This window comes from Populus alba, chromosome 17, assembly GCF_005239225.2.
Source record: "Populus alba chromosome 17, ASM523922v2, whole genome shotgun sequence".
Classification (NCBI taxonomy): domain Eukaryota; kingdom Viridiplantae; phylum Streptophyta; class Magnoliopsida; order Malpighiales; family Salicaceae; genus Populus; species Populus alba.
Window position 1 is genome coordinate 20963756 of NC_133300.1, and position 15395 is coordinate 20979150.

General features: G+C 28.6%; 4 protein-coding genes across 4 annotated transcripts; all 4 read left to right on the plus strand.

Annotated features, from left to right (window-relative positions):
- The first annotated feature begins 3766 nt into the window (after window positions 1–3766).
- Window positions 3767–4653, plus strand: LOC118037108 (heavy metal-associated isoprenylated plant protein 39-like). Its single transcript, XM_035043004.2, has 3 exons — window positions 3767–3928; window positions 4088–4163; window positions 4275–4653. Exons 1-3 carry the CDS (start codon window positions 3923–3925, stop codon window positions 4586–4588), a joined length of 396 nt encoding a protein of 131 aa, XP_034898895.1. The 5' UTR covers window positions 3767–3922; the 3' UTR covers window positions 4589–4653.
- A 3430-nt stretch (window positions 4654–8083) lies between these two features.
- Window positions 8084–8986, plus strand: LOC118037104 (heavy metal-associated isoprenylated plant protein 39-like). The gene is made up of 3 exons (XM_035043001.2): window positions 8084–8264; window positions 8424–8499; window positions 8608–8986. The coding sequence occupies exons 1-3, from the start codon at window positions 8259–8261 to the stop codon at window positions 8919–8921; spliced, it is 396 nt and encodes a 131-aa protein (XP_034898892.1). The 5' UTR covers window positions 8084–8258; the 3' UTR covers window positions 8922–8986.
- Window positions 8987–11349: 2363 nt separating this feature from the next.
- On the plus strand, window positions 11350–12293 carry LOC118037107 (heavy metal-associated isoprenylated plant protein 39). The gene is given in 3 exon segments (XM_035043003.2): window positions 11350–11652; window positions 11809–11884; window positions 11983–12293. Coding segments are annotated over 3 exon segments (393 nt in total). The 5' UTR covers window positions 11350–11646.
- Window positions 12294–13786: 1493 nt separating this feature from the next.
- LOC118037103 (heavy metal-associated isoprenylated plant protein 12) lies at window positions 13787–14746 on the plus strand. Its single transcript, XM_035042998.2, has 3 exons — window positions 13787–13918; window positions 14087–14162; window positions 14348–14746. The coding sequence occupies exons 1-3, from the start codon at window positions 13913–13915 to the stop codon at window positions 14683–14685; spliced, it is 420 nt and encodes a 139-aa protein (XP_034898889.1). The 5' UTR covers window positions 13787–13912; the 3' UTR covers window positions 14686–14746.
- Window positions 14747–15395: the final 649 nt, after the last annotated feature.

The window sequence follows — 15395 nt, forward strand, 5'->3', positions numbered from 1 at the left end:
AATATTTTTTAAAAGTGTTTTTCACTCAGAAATATATTAAAATAATATTTTTTAAAAACTATTTTTTATATTAGTACATTAAAATAATGTGAAAACACTAAAAATATATATTAATTTGAAGTAAAGAAAAAATTTAAAAAATTAATTTTTTTTTAAAAATACCAAATTATAGCTTTGTATGCTTATGGTGACAAAGGCCTTTTATTTTGTCATTGATGTCTTATTGTCATTTATCTTTAAATTATATTTTTTAAAACAAGCAAAATTTAAACGTTTCAAAATTGACTGTTAATTTAATACTAGAAAATTTCACGACATGCAAGGCAAGGTAGGTGATAAATTTAGAAAGATTTGAGTTCAAAAAACCACGGGATACAAGATTCTAGAAAACTGAATTGAAAGTAAAAAAAAAGTAGTGATGGAAGTGGACAACAATAAAAATCTCAGGGACTAATTAAAAAAAACAAAATATCTCTGGAAATGATGATTCTGTCAAGATTTGAATGAACCATGCTTGAATTTCATACAATAAAGAAATAGAAGTACGGGTAATATAAGAGAAATTATGGGTCTTGTAACCTCAAACAAATCTTTTAACATGAGAGAAAGTTAGAGAAAATATAAAAAAATATCGAGTAGAAATTAATGACCCGAAAAACTTGTTTTGATTAATCAAGATATTTATAGATTTTAGTTATTTCACACACTTCAATCATGAAAAATAATGTTACTATTTATTGATTGATAAAAAAATATAGATATTCATCATTAGATAGTGTATAATATTATTATTAGTAGACAAATTGATAAGTATCAATGCAAGAAATACTCATTGGCTAAGGAAAAAAAAGGCTCGAGTCAAGTAAAAAAAGATTTATATTTGTAACATTGATAATCAACTACAATGTTTTTTAAAAGTGTTTTTCATTCATAAATACATTAAAATAATATTTTTTTTAAAATTATTTTTTATATTAGTACATTAAAATGATATAAAAACACTAAAAAATATTAATTTGAAATAAAAAAAATTAAATTTTTTTAATTTTTTTTACATATTTTTAAAATACAAAAACAAACAAAGGAAAAAAATATTGCTAACTGCTTACTAAAATTTTTTATTTATAAATAATAAATCATAAAATATATCAATTAATCATTAAAGAAATATCATGCGGATGGGCAAGGCAAAGCGAGACACTGCATTATAACCGCTCGAAACTCGAAAAATAAAAAAGAAGAAAAATAGGGGATGCAGTCCGTTTAGGCCGAACCCAGACAGCTTAAGAGGTTCTATTTGGGCCGAGACACAAACGTTTGGGCATGTGGCCCAAAATCCAACAAATTAATTATTAATTTTTTTAATAAAAAAACGATGCACCATCAATTGAGTGGCTGGGTTTCTTGGAAAGAACGATGGCAGTGACCCTTCGGCGTATCTTACCGAACTGCCGTTGCCTTCGAGGAGATCACATGATTGTTACACATGAAGAACTTGTGTTACTTCTGAACTAACATTTGACTCATGAAGTGTTACTGTTCGGAGATCCTTCCCTTTGACGGTGTCTTCTGTTTGTGTCACGAACAAGCTTGCTCGAGGGCTCCCCTCCTTGTGCTTGCACGACAAGCCATTGTTAGTTTAGTGAAAGAAGCTCGTTTTTTATTTGATGAAGCAGATGTTTAGAGTCTTGTAAATATTATTTTTTAAAATATTTTATTATTTGAAAAAGTATTAAGATTATATATATTTTTTATTTTAAATTTATTTTTAATATCAATACATTAAAAATATAAAAAAATAAAAAAATTTAATTTAAAACAAAAAAATTCATTTAAATTGACATGAAAAAACATGTTCATCCCAAACAAACAAGTACTAAGAGAACAAAAAGAACATCAAACATTGCTCATAAATTGTCTTAACTAATTAAAGTTGTTGTCTGAAAATATAATCAAACTGTGTTTTTTTAAAATTTTTAATTTTTTAGTTTTACATTAATATTTTTTTTATTGATTTTTAATAATTTTTATATACTGATATTATAAATAAAAAAAATATTATTCTGATATATTTTTAAATAATTTTGTTTTTATAAAAAAACATCTTATACCAAATCCCCAAACACTACCTCAAAAAAAATGGTGGACTGTGCATAGCAGCCATGTAAGTTGAAGAGAAGAGAGGCAAGGGCTTGCAATTTTGAATATTTATTTCCCAGATGACCTGCAATAAAAACTTTTCTCTCCCGCTTGTGGATGCATGTATAACCGAATCATATAAAATTATTATACAGTGAAATTGTTTTATATATATATATATATATATATATATATATATATATATAATAATATTCTTTAAACAAGCGAAGTGGAAATGCAAATATTTACTATTATTATTAAAATTCTTTTGATTTCGTTTTGAAAATCCCTGTCCTTACTATATATGGAGTAGATTCTAATTAAATTAGAACATAAAACAAAGGGATTTTTTACCAGACTGTTTACCTTAAAATATAACTGGGATTGACCATTTATTGAATTAATATCCAATTATTTACTACTACTATTATTTTTTTTTTTATCAAAATTTTACAAAATCCATTTATTTACTAAAAAATATGTATCAGCCAAAGTCACAGCCTACAAGTTTGAATCTCTATTTTTAATCCATTGCTAAGGTAGCAGGGAAGTTTCTTTGCATTTCTTGCATTGACTTGTAGTCTTCTAGCTCGATCTTCCAATTACTTGCCTCAAAACTCTTCTGGAAATTGAGACCTTGAGCTTATTGACATGGACCGGAGAGCTTTTCCACGAAAGAGGAGATGCAGCCTTTGTTTAATAGTCAACAAACAAAGGAATGACTCCTTTAATAATACAATACAGTTTGTTTCCGTGGTTGCTTTTGCTTTTAAAGCCTACCACAGGAAACAAATATTTGATAACTAATAAAACTCAGTTCATTATTCATGGGTCCCATTAATTCTGCGTTGAAAATGCAGGCTGCTTTGGTTGGAGAGCTTCATTATTCACATTAACATTGTATGTTTTTACTATTACAACTCAACCGGTCTAGTTTAAAGTTAAATATATTAAATTGAATTTAATTTAATAAAAAAAATATTTTTTTTATTTTTTTATTATGTTTTATTAATAATATAATATTTGTAGAATTTAATCATAATTTTAATTTTATTCTTAATTATATTTTACTTAATTTAATTTGAAACCTTGCCTAAATCATAAGCTAGCTTGAGAGGTTTATTGAGTTGATTTATAGTCTGAGTCGGTTTAATAATGTTAGTTTTGGTACATGAAAAATGGTTTTGTGATACTTTCATTATCATCACTATCCACAAAAATTCTACTCTTTTTTAAGTGATAGTGTGTTTGGGAGTACATTCGAATAATGCTTCTAAAAATTTTAATTTTTTTTATTTTAAATTAATATTTTTAGTATTTTTAGATTGCTTTGATGTGTTATTATTAAAAATAAATTTTAAAAAATAAAAATATATATTTTAATTTTTTTAAATAAAAAATATTAATTTTTTTTTAGCTATTTTAAAATTAATAAATAAATAAAACTAAACCATAGGATATGTTGCATTTTAGCTGCTTGTCGTTAATTAATAATAAAGAAATAAAATTCGTATTTCAGCAGTGCTGGAAACACCGAGGAGCTTTCCCTTCCGGTATACAGTGTGTTCAGTGACCATTGACCATAGACTTCTGGTCCTGACGTGTGAGGTTGCCACTACAGTTTTCTCTTTCCTTCACTATAAAATCTCGGCCAAGGCCTCTTCAACTCAACAAGTCTATAATCTTTACCTCCTCCTGTCTGAGTTCTTCACCTCAAACTTTCTTTAGTTGCTGTCTTTCATCTTCAATCTTCTCTGATCAGATCCCTCTCAGAGCTATAAAAATGATGGTGAGGATCAATTCTCTCTCTATATTCTCTGTTAGTGCCCAGCTATGAGATTAAGATGCATGTCGTGCATGAAAGAATGGGTCAAGCTTTCTTTTCTTGCTTTTCTTCTAGTTTCTTGATTATATAAGAGAATTTACATGAACTTCTAATTTGTTGCAGAAAGCCGTGTTGAAATTGGATGTACACGATGACAAGTACAAGAAAAAGGCTATGCGGAGAGTCTCTGGTCTTCCAGGTATTGATTTTTTCTTATGATCATTGAATTATAAATCAATAATATTATTGAAGCGTCTATGATTATTATGTTTTTGTTGTAAATTAAGCGTTTTGGGATGGAAATTTGCAGGGGTGGAGTCAATATCCATGGACATGAAGGACATGAAGTTGACAGTGGTTGGGGACATCGATGCAGCGAGCATAGTGGGCAAGTTGAGAAAGATTTGCCACACAGACATAATCTCAGTAGGACCAGCAAAAGAGCCTGAAAAGAAGAAAGAAGAGCCCAAGAAGGCGGAGCCGAAGAAGCCAGAAGACGATAAGAAAGATAAAGATGCCGTGGCTGAGTTGGTGAAGGCTTATCAGGCCTATAATCCTTATTTGACCACGCATTATCACGTTAGAAGTGTCGAGGAGGATCCTAATGCTTGTGTCATTTCTTAATTTTTTTGATTAGACGCTTAAACAAATTCACTTCTTAATTAAAGCATAATACCCATTTTCATTAAGCTTCATTTAGTATGTTTGCTTGTTTGTTTTATATATATATATATATGAAATCCGATATGAGATTTAAGTCCAAATGCATTATATTAAAAGTTAATTAAAATCATTCATCCCATGTCATAATTATTAACTCCTGCATGAGATTTGTCCATGAGATTATGAGTTAATAGGATTAACTCAATTTTAAAAAATATATATCAAAATATTATTATTTTATTAATAATTAACGGATTCTCGACTAAATTAATTAAATTCTAGATCAACCAAGATTCTTAATAGAGTCATACCACATTAATTCTTTTTTATTAATTATAAAAATTAATTTAAAATAGATTCTAAATCAATCAATTGAAAATTAATTTCATAAACTTGAATTTCATAAACCGGTTCGGTTTCGTGACCATACCCTGAGGGAATATTGTTTCGACAAACCTTTCAACTTTAAAAACTCCAACAAACAACCAGTCAATAATAACTTCTATGATAGCCACAATATATATATATATATATATATATATATATATATATATATATATATATATCCCCAGTGGTCTGAAGGCCCCCATCACAGAACAATAATATTGACCTTTCCTAATCTGTCATCTCTCCATGGCTACCTTTCAAGAATCTCCTCCACCGCTACAGCCATGAACTGGGGATAGCAACCACCATCCATACAATGAATAAGTCCAATTATAGGATACACAGGTCAATTCCTGTGTATGAAAAATCAAGGTCACTAATTTTTATTCAGTAAGACAGACGATGAGGAATCAAATCAAAAACAGCATTCCAATCCACTGTTTTAATGTTAAAAACAACTTGATTATGTTAAAAATTTGACACATCAGCATTTCCCGACAAAATAGTCAATTTACATACTTAAATAAATTAAAACCTGATAGTTCATAAAATAAATAAAAAAACCCAACCGTTATCTCTCACCCCACGTTCTTCTTCTTTTTCTTCATGCCAAAAAAATAAAAAAATAAAGCAGCCCCTTCCCTTGTTTTGTTGTAATTAAATTCAGCCACAATCCTTGTAAATCCAGCCAGTATTTATCACTCTTTTATATTAGTGTTTTGCAAAGTGTGACAGAGGAGTGTATGATCATGGTATCTTCTCAAGTTGCATGGCGAATCACGCATTACTTTCAATTACAAGAAGTATACAAGTAATAACAAAAAAAGAAGTTATTTGTAAGTGTTTAATTATTGAAAATTCAATTACATCAAACACTTGATGCTATGATTACAGTGATAAGCAAAAATGTAATTCATCTGGAAAAACGAAGAGCAAGGTGCCTGCAAGTAAAAGGAACTGCTATGCAAGGAGTTCAATAGCCGAAGCATCAAATAAAAAAACTTAAGAAAAATAAAATTAAGTAAGAAAAATATTTATTTTCCTAAAAACTCAAGAAATAAGAATCTAGACATGCCAAATATCCATCTTCAACACATTCAGTACTTAATATCATTGTAAAAAAAAACTTAATCAATTGAAACAGCGGTAGATGCACCAGAAGACACGAAGTTGATAGTCTCCAATATCATCTTTAACTTGAAGTTCTTTTCCTTCTCCAGGATCATCTCCTCCATCAGATTCTCAATTTTTTGCACCATCTGTGCCTTTCCATCAGTTTCATGCTCTCCACTTGCCCTTTTAATTCCACTAAAGCCTTCTCAACAGTTCCTTCTCTGATAGTCTCCAATTCCATCTTTAACTTGAAGTTCTTTTCCTTCTCAAGGGTCAACTCCTCCATCAAATTCTCAATTTTTTGCGCCATCTGTGCCTTTCTATCAACCTACCTTCGTGACAGAACAATCAGACTTTCCACTTTCCCCACTAATTCCACCAAATCCTTCTCCAAAGTTCCTATTCTACTCATGTTTACACCAGTATGATCTCCCACTTTTGAACAAATCTCTTGAAGTTTTCTATGTATTCTAAATAATCAAGATGACTTTAAATAGCCTTTACAAATCATACTAAGCAAAGACTTCTCAACACTATCTAACAATGTGAAGAAATTAATCAAATAACTATCTCCTAATAAGAATAAAACTCTAACATTGATTCTAACTTTAACACGGTCATAATTCTTGCGAACCTCTAATCTCCTATAAACTATAAACTTATAGCTGATGTAGAACTCTAATTCTGTTAGGCGACTCCTATCAATGATGATTTCACCTCTAAAACAAATCATTTCCAAATTTTTTTAAAATTAATATGTTTTTGATGTTTTAAGACCATTTTGATATATTGATGTCAAAAATAATTTTTTTAAAATAAAAAATATTATTTTAATATGTTTTGAAATAAAAAACACTTTAAAAAACAACTATTACCACTTCCAAACATCTTCTAAACCCTCACCACTACTGACCTAAATCTATTTTCAATTTCTTGTGAAGCTTCATATTATATATTAAGTAGGTAATTTTTTTTTTAACTTATTTATGTTTTAGGCTAATTTATTAAAATTTTTGTGTAATATTTGTAGTTTGCTTGAATATTAAGTGTCTTGCAACTTTTTTCTAGAGAATTTTGTTGTATTAATATATAATTTATATGTTAATGTTTGTTTGAGATTTAGAGGGAATTAGTTTTATTTGTCATTTGATTAAATTAAGTTTTACTTTCTAGCTTAGATATGTTATAATTGAAAAAATGATCAATTGTTTAATGAGTACTAATTATATTTTGTTAATTTTATTGTCAAGTTGGAAATTTAATGAAATTTTTTAAAAATAATTTTTTATGAAATTGATAATAATTAAAAGATATTAATTTAAGTTAAATAAATTTAAATTGAACAAGTAATGAATAATTAGTTGGGTACCAATTATTTGTAGCTAATTTTATTGTTTAGTTCATATTTTGATGTAAAATTGAATCTGTATAGAGATGATGGTTATTTATTGGATTATAAATTTATTTTTAATAAGATGTTGAATTTTAAATTGATAGTTATATTATTAATAAATATTGTCATTATTATTTTATAGAGGTTTTAAAAGTAATAGATAATTATTTTTTGATGTATTAAGATTTTTTTGAAGAGGATATACGTACCTGCAATATTATTTTAAAACAATTAATGATTTTATTAATGTCATGCTTTGTACTATGAACAATATTAATGCAAATAAAATTAGAAGTAAAAAAATATAATTTTATACATCAATTGGAGCTTCGTAAATAGCATAAAGTAAAAAATAAAAAGATAAAGACACATTAAAAAAAGTGTTGCCTTTTAGCTGCTTGTCGTTAAGTAATAATAAAGAAATAAAATAAGTTGACTTCAAGAAACACCTACTGGAAGCGAAGAAATTTTCAGCAGTACTGGAAACACCAAGGAGCTTTCCCCTTCCGGTCATACAGTGTGTTCATTGACCATTGACCATAGACTTCTGGTCCTGACCTGTGAGGTTGCCACTACAGTTTTCTTCCCTTCACTATAAAATCTCGGCCAAGGCCTCTTCAACTCAACAAGTCTATAATCTTTACCTCCTCCTGTCTGAGTTCTTCACCTCAAACTTTCTTTAGTTGCTGTCTTTCATCTTCAATCTTCTCTGATCAGATCCCTCTCAGAGCTATAAAAATGATGGTGAGGATCAACTCTCTCTCTATATTCTCTGTTAGTGCCCAGCTATGAGATTAAGATGCATGTCGTGCATGAAAGAATGGGTCAAGCTTTCTTTTCTTGCTTTTCTTCTAGTTTCTTGATTATATAAGAGAATTTACATGAACTTGTAATTTGTTGCAGAAAGCCGTGTTGAAATTGGATTTACACGATGACAAGTACAAGAAAAAGGCTATGCGGAGAGTCTCTGGTCTTCCAGGTATTGATTTTTTCTTATGATCATTGAATTATAAATCAATAATATTATTGAAGCGTCTATGATTATTATTTTTTTGTAAATTAAGCGTTTTGGGATGGAAATTTGCAGGGGTGGATTCAATATCCATGGACATGAAGGACATGAAGTTGACAGTGGTTGGGGACATCGATGCAGTGAGCATAGTGGGCAAGTTGAGAAAGATTTGCCACACAGACATAATCTCAGTAGGACCAGCAAAAGAGCCTGAAAAGAAGAAAGAAGAGCCCAAGAAGGCGGAGCCGAAGAAGCCAGAAGACGATAAGAAAGATAAAGATGCCGTGGCTGAGTTGGTGAAGGCTTATCAGGCCTATAATCCTTATTTGACCACGCATTATCACGTTAGAAGTGTCGAGGAGGATCCTAATGCTTGTGTCATTTCTTAATTTTTTGATTAGATGCTTAAACAATTCACTTCTTAAAGCATAATACACAATTTCATTAAGCTTCATTTAGTATGTTTGTTTGTTTTTTTTTTTTTTATATATGTATTAAATCCGATATGAGATTAAGTCCAAATGCATTATATTAAAAATCTAATTAAAATCATTCATCCCATGACATAATTATTAAGTCCTGTATGAGATTTATCCAAGAGATTATGTTTAGTTCAATTTTAAAAAAATATATCAAAATATTATTATATTATTATTTTTTATTAAAAATAAACGGATTCTTCACTAAATTAACCAAATTCTAAATCAATTAAGATTTTTAATAAAGTCACATCGTATCATTTCTTTCTTATTAATTATAAAACTATTCAAAATAGATTCTAAATCAATCTATTCCCAAATTAATTTCATAAACCTTTCGACTTTAAATACTTCAAGTCTCCAACAAACAACCAGTCAATAATAACTTCTATGATAGCCACAATATCCCCAGTGGTCTCCAGGTCCCCATCAAAGGAACAATAATATTGGCCTTTCCTAATCTCCAGAGGCTCCACCAAGTAAGAGAAAAAAACATACTTTATCTGTCATCTCTCCATGGCTACCTTTCAAGAATCTCCTCCACCACTACAGCCATGAACTGGGGATAGCAACCACCATCTCAGGCCTGTCAACCATGAATCTTGAGATGCCATGCCACCCCTTGCATTTGTAAATTACGGTTTCTGAAACTAAACAATACATTTAATCCTTTTATTTTTTTTAATCCATTTATAACTTAATTCTCTTATCAATTTCATGCTCTCTTTTAATTTACTTTCTTTTTAGGAAAATCAAAAGAGAAGTGGATAAAATGAGAAAATTGATGAGGAAAACAAACTACTAAATTAAAGATCATAAACACAAGTTAAGGATTGTTTAATTATTTCTTACACTAAATTAATTAATAAATTAGTTTTAATAAACTCCAACGGTTTTTTTTTTTTATAATAATCAATACAATGAATTCAAAGAAGACTAAAAGAAAAAAAATATTGGAAATAAGTCCAATTATAGGATACACAGGTCAATTCCTGTGTATGAAAAATCAAGGTCACTAATTTTTATTCAGTAAGACAGACGATGAGGAATCAAATCAAAAACAGCATTCCAATCCACTGTTTTAATGTTAAAAACAACTTCATTATGTTAAAAATTTGACACATCAGCATTTCCCTACAAAATAGTCAATTTACATAATTAAATAAATTAAAACCTGATAGTTCATAAAAAAAAAAAAAAAAAAACCCAACCGTTATCTCTCACCCCACGTTCTTCTTCTTTTTCTTCATGCCAAAAAAATAATAATAATAAAGCAGCCCCTCCCTTGTTTTGTTGTAATTAAATTCAGCCACAATCCTTGTAAATCCAGCCAGTAGTTATCATTGGGATTGGATAGTATTTAATTTTTTTTTAAAAAAATTAATATGTTTTTGATGTTTTAAGATCATTTTGATATGTTGATGTCAAAAATAATTTTTTAAAAATAAAAAATATTATTTTAATATGTTTTGGAATAAAAAACACTTTGAAAAACAATTATTACCACACTTTCAAACACTCTCTAAACCCTCACCACCAGTAACCTAAATCTATTTTCAATTTCTTGTGAAGCTTCATGTTATATATTAAGTTGGTAAGTTTATTTTTTAAACTTATTTATGTTTTAGGCTAATTTATTAAAATTTTATTTATGCTTTAGGCTAATTTATTAAATTTTTTGTGTAATATTTGTAGTTTCGCTTGAATATTTAAGTGTCTTATAACTTTTTTCTAGAGAATTTTGTTGTATTAATATATAATTTATATGTTAATGTTTGTTTGAGATTTAGAGGGAATTAATTTTATTTGTTATTTGATAAAATTAAGTTTTACTTTCTAGCTTAGATATGTTATCATTGAAAAAATAATGAGTTATTTAATGAGTATTAATTATATTTTGTCAATTTTATTGTCAAGTTGAAAATTTAATAAAAAATTTTAAAAATTATTTTTTATGGAATTAATAATAGTTAAAAGACATTAATTTAAGTTGAATAAATTTAAAGTGAACAAGTAATTAATAATTAGTTGGGTATCAATTATTTGTTGTTAATTTTATTGTTTAGTTTATATTTTGACATGATGGTTATTTATTGGATTGTGAATTTATTTTTAATAAGAAGTTGAATTTTAAATTGATAGTTATATTATTAATAAATATTTTCATTATTATTTTATAGAGGTTTTAAAAGTAGTAGATAATTATTTTTTGATGTATTAAGATTTTTTTTGTAGAGGATATACGTACCTGCAATATTATTTTAAAACAATTGATGATTTTATTAATGTCATGCTTTGTACTATGAACAATATTAATGCAAATAAAATTAGAAGTAAAAAAATATAATTTTATACATCAATTGGAGCTTCGTAAATAGCATAAGGTAAAAAATAAAAAGATAAGACGCATTAAAAAAAGTGCAAATATGGGAGACGAGTGGGTTGCCACCCTGTTTCCTTCGTTACTCGTTGAAAAAAAAAAAGACTATTGTCCTACGGTTGACTCATATCTCTCTCCTTCACTGTAATATGAGCCTCCTCAGCTCAGCAAGCTTATAATCTCCTTTCCCATTTCCTGGCCTCTTCTTTGCCGTCGTTGATCTTCAATTTTCTTTCTCCAGATCCCTCAAAACAAATGAAGGTGAGAGCTGGGGCCTACTGGACTTCTATCTTTTGTGCACATTGCATGCGTGAAAGAATGAGTCAAGTTTTCATTTCTTCCTTCTTCTTTTCCATTTTCTTGATTATCTTGATATTGATTTATAAAATAAATTTACATGGACTTATTATGTTGCAGAAAGCTGTGTTGAGATTGGATCTGCATGATGAGAAAGCTAAGAAGAAAGCCATGAAGGCAGTCTCTAGTCTTTCAGGTATTGATTTTTTTTTTGTTCATTACTTATAAATCTAGATCATCATTTAAGTATTTATGAATTTTTTTTTCTTAAATCTTGTGATGCCAAACTTGCAGGGGTGGATTCAATGTCCATGGACATGAAGGAGCAGAAGTTGACAGTGGTTGGGGACATTGATCCAGTACTCATAGTGGCCAAGTTGAGAAAGCTGTGTTGCACAGAAATAGTTACAGTAGGACCAGCAAAAGAACCTGAAAAGAAGAAGGAAGAACCCTAGAAAGAATAGCTGAAGAAGCAAGAAGAGCGGAAGAAGAAAGATCAAGATGAGGCTGAGTGGGTGAAGGCCTGTAATCCTCACATGACCACTTGTTACCATGTTGTTGAGGATGATCCTAATTAATGCTTGTGTCATTTCTTGCTATTTTAATTCTAAATGTAAAAGAAATTATTTCGGGAAATAAAAAGTTTCAATTCCATATAACATTCAAGAAAATATAAGTATGATTTCAATTTTTAAATTCATAAAATTAAAGACGAATAAATTTCTTAGAAATCCTATCAATCCATTAGGAATTGTTGTATATAAATTAAATTTTCAAAAATTATTTAATAGAAAATAATATAAAAATACCCAATATTTAATGATTAGATACAAAATCTCCAGCCCAACTCCATGAGATTTAATGCATAGTTATAAAACTCAATTTAATGCATAAAATTGATTTAATCTATATTATAAATAGAGAGAGAGTTAGAAATCCTATCAATCCATTAGGAATTGTTGTATATAAATTAAATTTTAAAAAATTATTTAATAGAAAATAATATAAAAATACCCAATATTTAATGATTAGATACAAAATCTACAGCCCAACTCCCTGAGATTTAATGCATAGTTATAAAACTTAATTTAATGCATAAAATTGATTTAATCTATATTATAAATAGAGAGAGAGAGAGAGAGAGAGTTAACTTGTCTTGACTAATTTCTTTTCAAAAAAAAGAAAAAAATTCATTAATTAAGGATAAAGTACTGAGTCTTGACTTGGGTCAATTGGATTTTAAATCAATTTTAGTTCTTGACTGAGTTATAACGAGTGAATTATTTCTTTATTATTTTTTTTAAATTAATTAGAACCGGTCCAGCCTCAAGACAGTTTAAATTATTATACTGTGCAAACCGAGTTTTATAATTAGAGTTTAATGAGTTAAGGAAGCAACCGATCTGAGTTGACTGGATCATCCCGTATCCATCCCCAAAGCAAATAATTTTATAAAGCTCGACATTTTATTTTCTTATAGTCTAGTCTCTATCAAGCTTTCGGGACCATACAGAGATTTATAACTTAATTAATCCTTATAGTCCATCAAACTAACTGATTCTTGATAAATTAATCTAAGTTGAATAAATTTAAATTAAATAAATAATTAATAATTAATTGGGTATCAGTTATTTATTTTTAATTTATTAATGTTCAGTTCATATTTTAACACAAAATTGAATTTGTGTAGAAATAATAGTTAATTATTGGATTATAAATATATTTTTAATAAAATGTTGGATCTTGAATTGATATTTATATTATTAATAAATGTTATAATTATTATCATATAAAAGTTTTTGATTATTTTTTGATGTATCAAGATTTGATTGTATAGGTAAAATTATCAGAGTATTTTATTAATTTTATGCTTAGTAATTTGAAAAATGATAATGAAAATAAAATTAGAAGTAAAAAAATATATTTTTCTTCATCAATTGGAGCTTTTTATTCTTGTAAATAGCACAAAGGAAAAAGATAAGACATTAAAAAAAATGCAAGTATTGGAGACGTGTGGGTTTCCACACTGTTTCCTTTGTTACTCGTTGAAAAAAAGATTACTGACCTATGGTTGACTCATATCTCTCTCCTTCACTATAAAATCTCTCTCCCTCAGTACCTCTTCTGCTCACTAAGCTCATAGTCTCCCTTCCTCTTTCCTGGCCTCTTCTTTGCCGCCTTTGATCTTCAATTTTCTTTGTCCAGATCCCTCAAAGCCTCGACAATGAAGGTGAGATCAGTCAAGGCCTACTGGACTTCTATCTTTTGTGCACAATGCATGCGTGAAATTAAGAATGAGTGCTCAAGTTTTCATTTCTTCCTTTTCTTCTTTTCCAGTTTCTTGATTATCTTGATATTGATTTATAAAAAAGATTTACATGGACTTGTAATGTTGCAGAAAGCTGTTCTGAGATTGGATCTGCATGAAGAGAAAACTAAGAAGAAGGCCATGAAGACAGTCTCTAGGCTTCCAGGTATTAAATCTAGTTTTTTCCCTTCTATGATCCACGGTTATTGAACCCGGTTCATTCGAGTAAGTCGACCTGGGGCGAGCTATATCTCGTAACCTGGTTTAATTCAAAGCTAATCCATGATCCGAACCTTGCGACATGTTTGATAACTTCGATTGAGTATTTGTTCTGAGATGCCAAACTTGCAGGGGTGCATTCAATATCCATGGAGATGAAGGACCAGAAGCTGACAGTGATAGGGGACATCGATCCAGTACACATAGTGGCCAAACTGAGAAAGCTGTGTTGCACAGAAATAGTTACAGTAGGACCGGCAAAAGAACCTGAGAAGAAAAAAGACGACCCGAAGAAGCAAGGAGATGAGAAGAAGAAAGATGAAGATCGAGCTCAGGTGGCTTCCCAGGCCTATAATCCTCATATGCCCCCATGTTATTATGCTATAGTGGCTCCAAATGCTTATCGTTACCATTATCCCCATGTTGGAAGTGTTGAGGAGGATCCTAATGCAATTTGTGTCATTTCTTAATATTTTAATTCTAAATGTAAAAGATATTATTTCGGGAAATAAAAAGTTTCAATTTCATAAAGTTTTTTTTTTGTTTATATATATATATATATATATATATATATATATAAACGCACGCACGTGTTTGCAGGAATATACTCGAATCTCATCAATATTAAATTATGATTTCAATATTTAAATTCTAGAAGTTAAAAAAGAATAAATTTCTTAGCTATGCTATCAGTGCATTAATTAGGACTTGTTATACATAAATTAAATTAAAAATTATTTAAAAGGACAGAGCAAAGGGTTCCAACTTGATTTCATTATTTATAAGAAAAATATAGAATATTTAATGAATTAGATACAAAATCTACGGACCAACTCCATGAGATTCATGCACAGTTATAAAAAAAACTCAGAATTGATCGATCCAGTTAAGATACAGATCATCTATATTGGGAGGATCAACTTCTTGAATTAACTATTTTTTTTTTCCTCAAAAAAGGCCATGTAGTCAAAAATTAAGTTTTTGAGAGTGTTTGGTAACGCAGTTTGCAGTTTTATATGTTTTAAATTGTTTTGATATTTTAATTTTAAAAATAAATAAAAAAAATATTTTAATAAATTTTAATATAAAAAATAACTACAATCACATTTTTAAATATTTTTTAACCGTAGTTAAGTGAACTGTGAGTCAATAATGAGTCGATCATCTCTTTATTTTATTT

What these genes read in the sequence shown, in the direction of transcription:
- LOC118037103 (XM_035042998.2), top strand. An exon ending in GACAGTCTCTAGGCTTCCAG is followed by an intron (nt 14,163 to 14,347) that starts GTATTAAATCTA and finishes CCAAACTTGCAG; the next exon opens with GGGTGCATTCAATATCCATG.
- LOC118037104 (XM_035043001.2), top strand. An exon ending in GAGAGTCTCTGGTCTTCCAG is followed by an intron (nt 8,500 to 8,607) that starts GTATTGATTTTT and finishes GGAAATTTGCAG; the next exon opens with GGGTGGATTCAATATCCATG.
- LOC118037108 (XM_035043004.2), top strand. An exon ending in GAGAGTCTCTGGTCTTCCAG is followed by an intron (nt 4,164 to 4,274) that starts GTATTGATTTTT and finishes GGAAATTTGCAG; the next exon opens with GGGTGGAGTCAATATCCATG.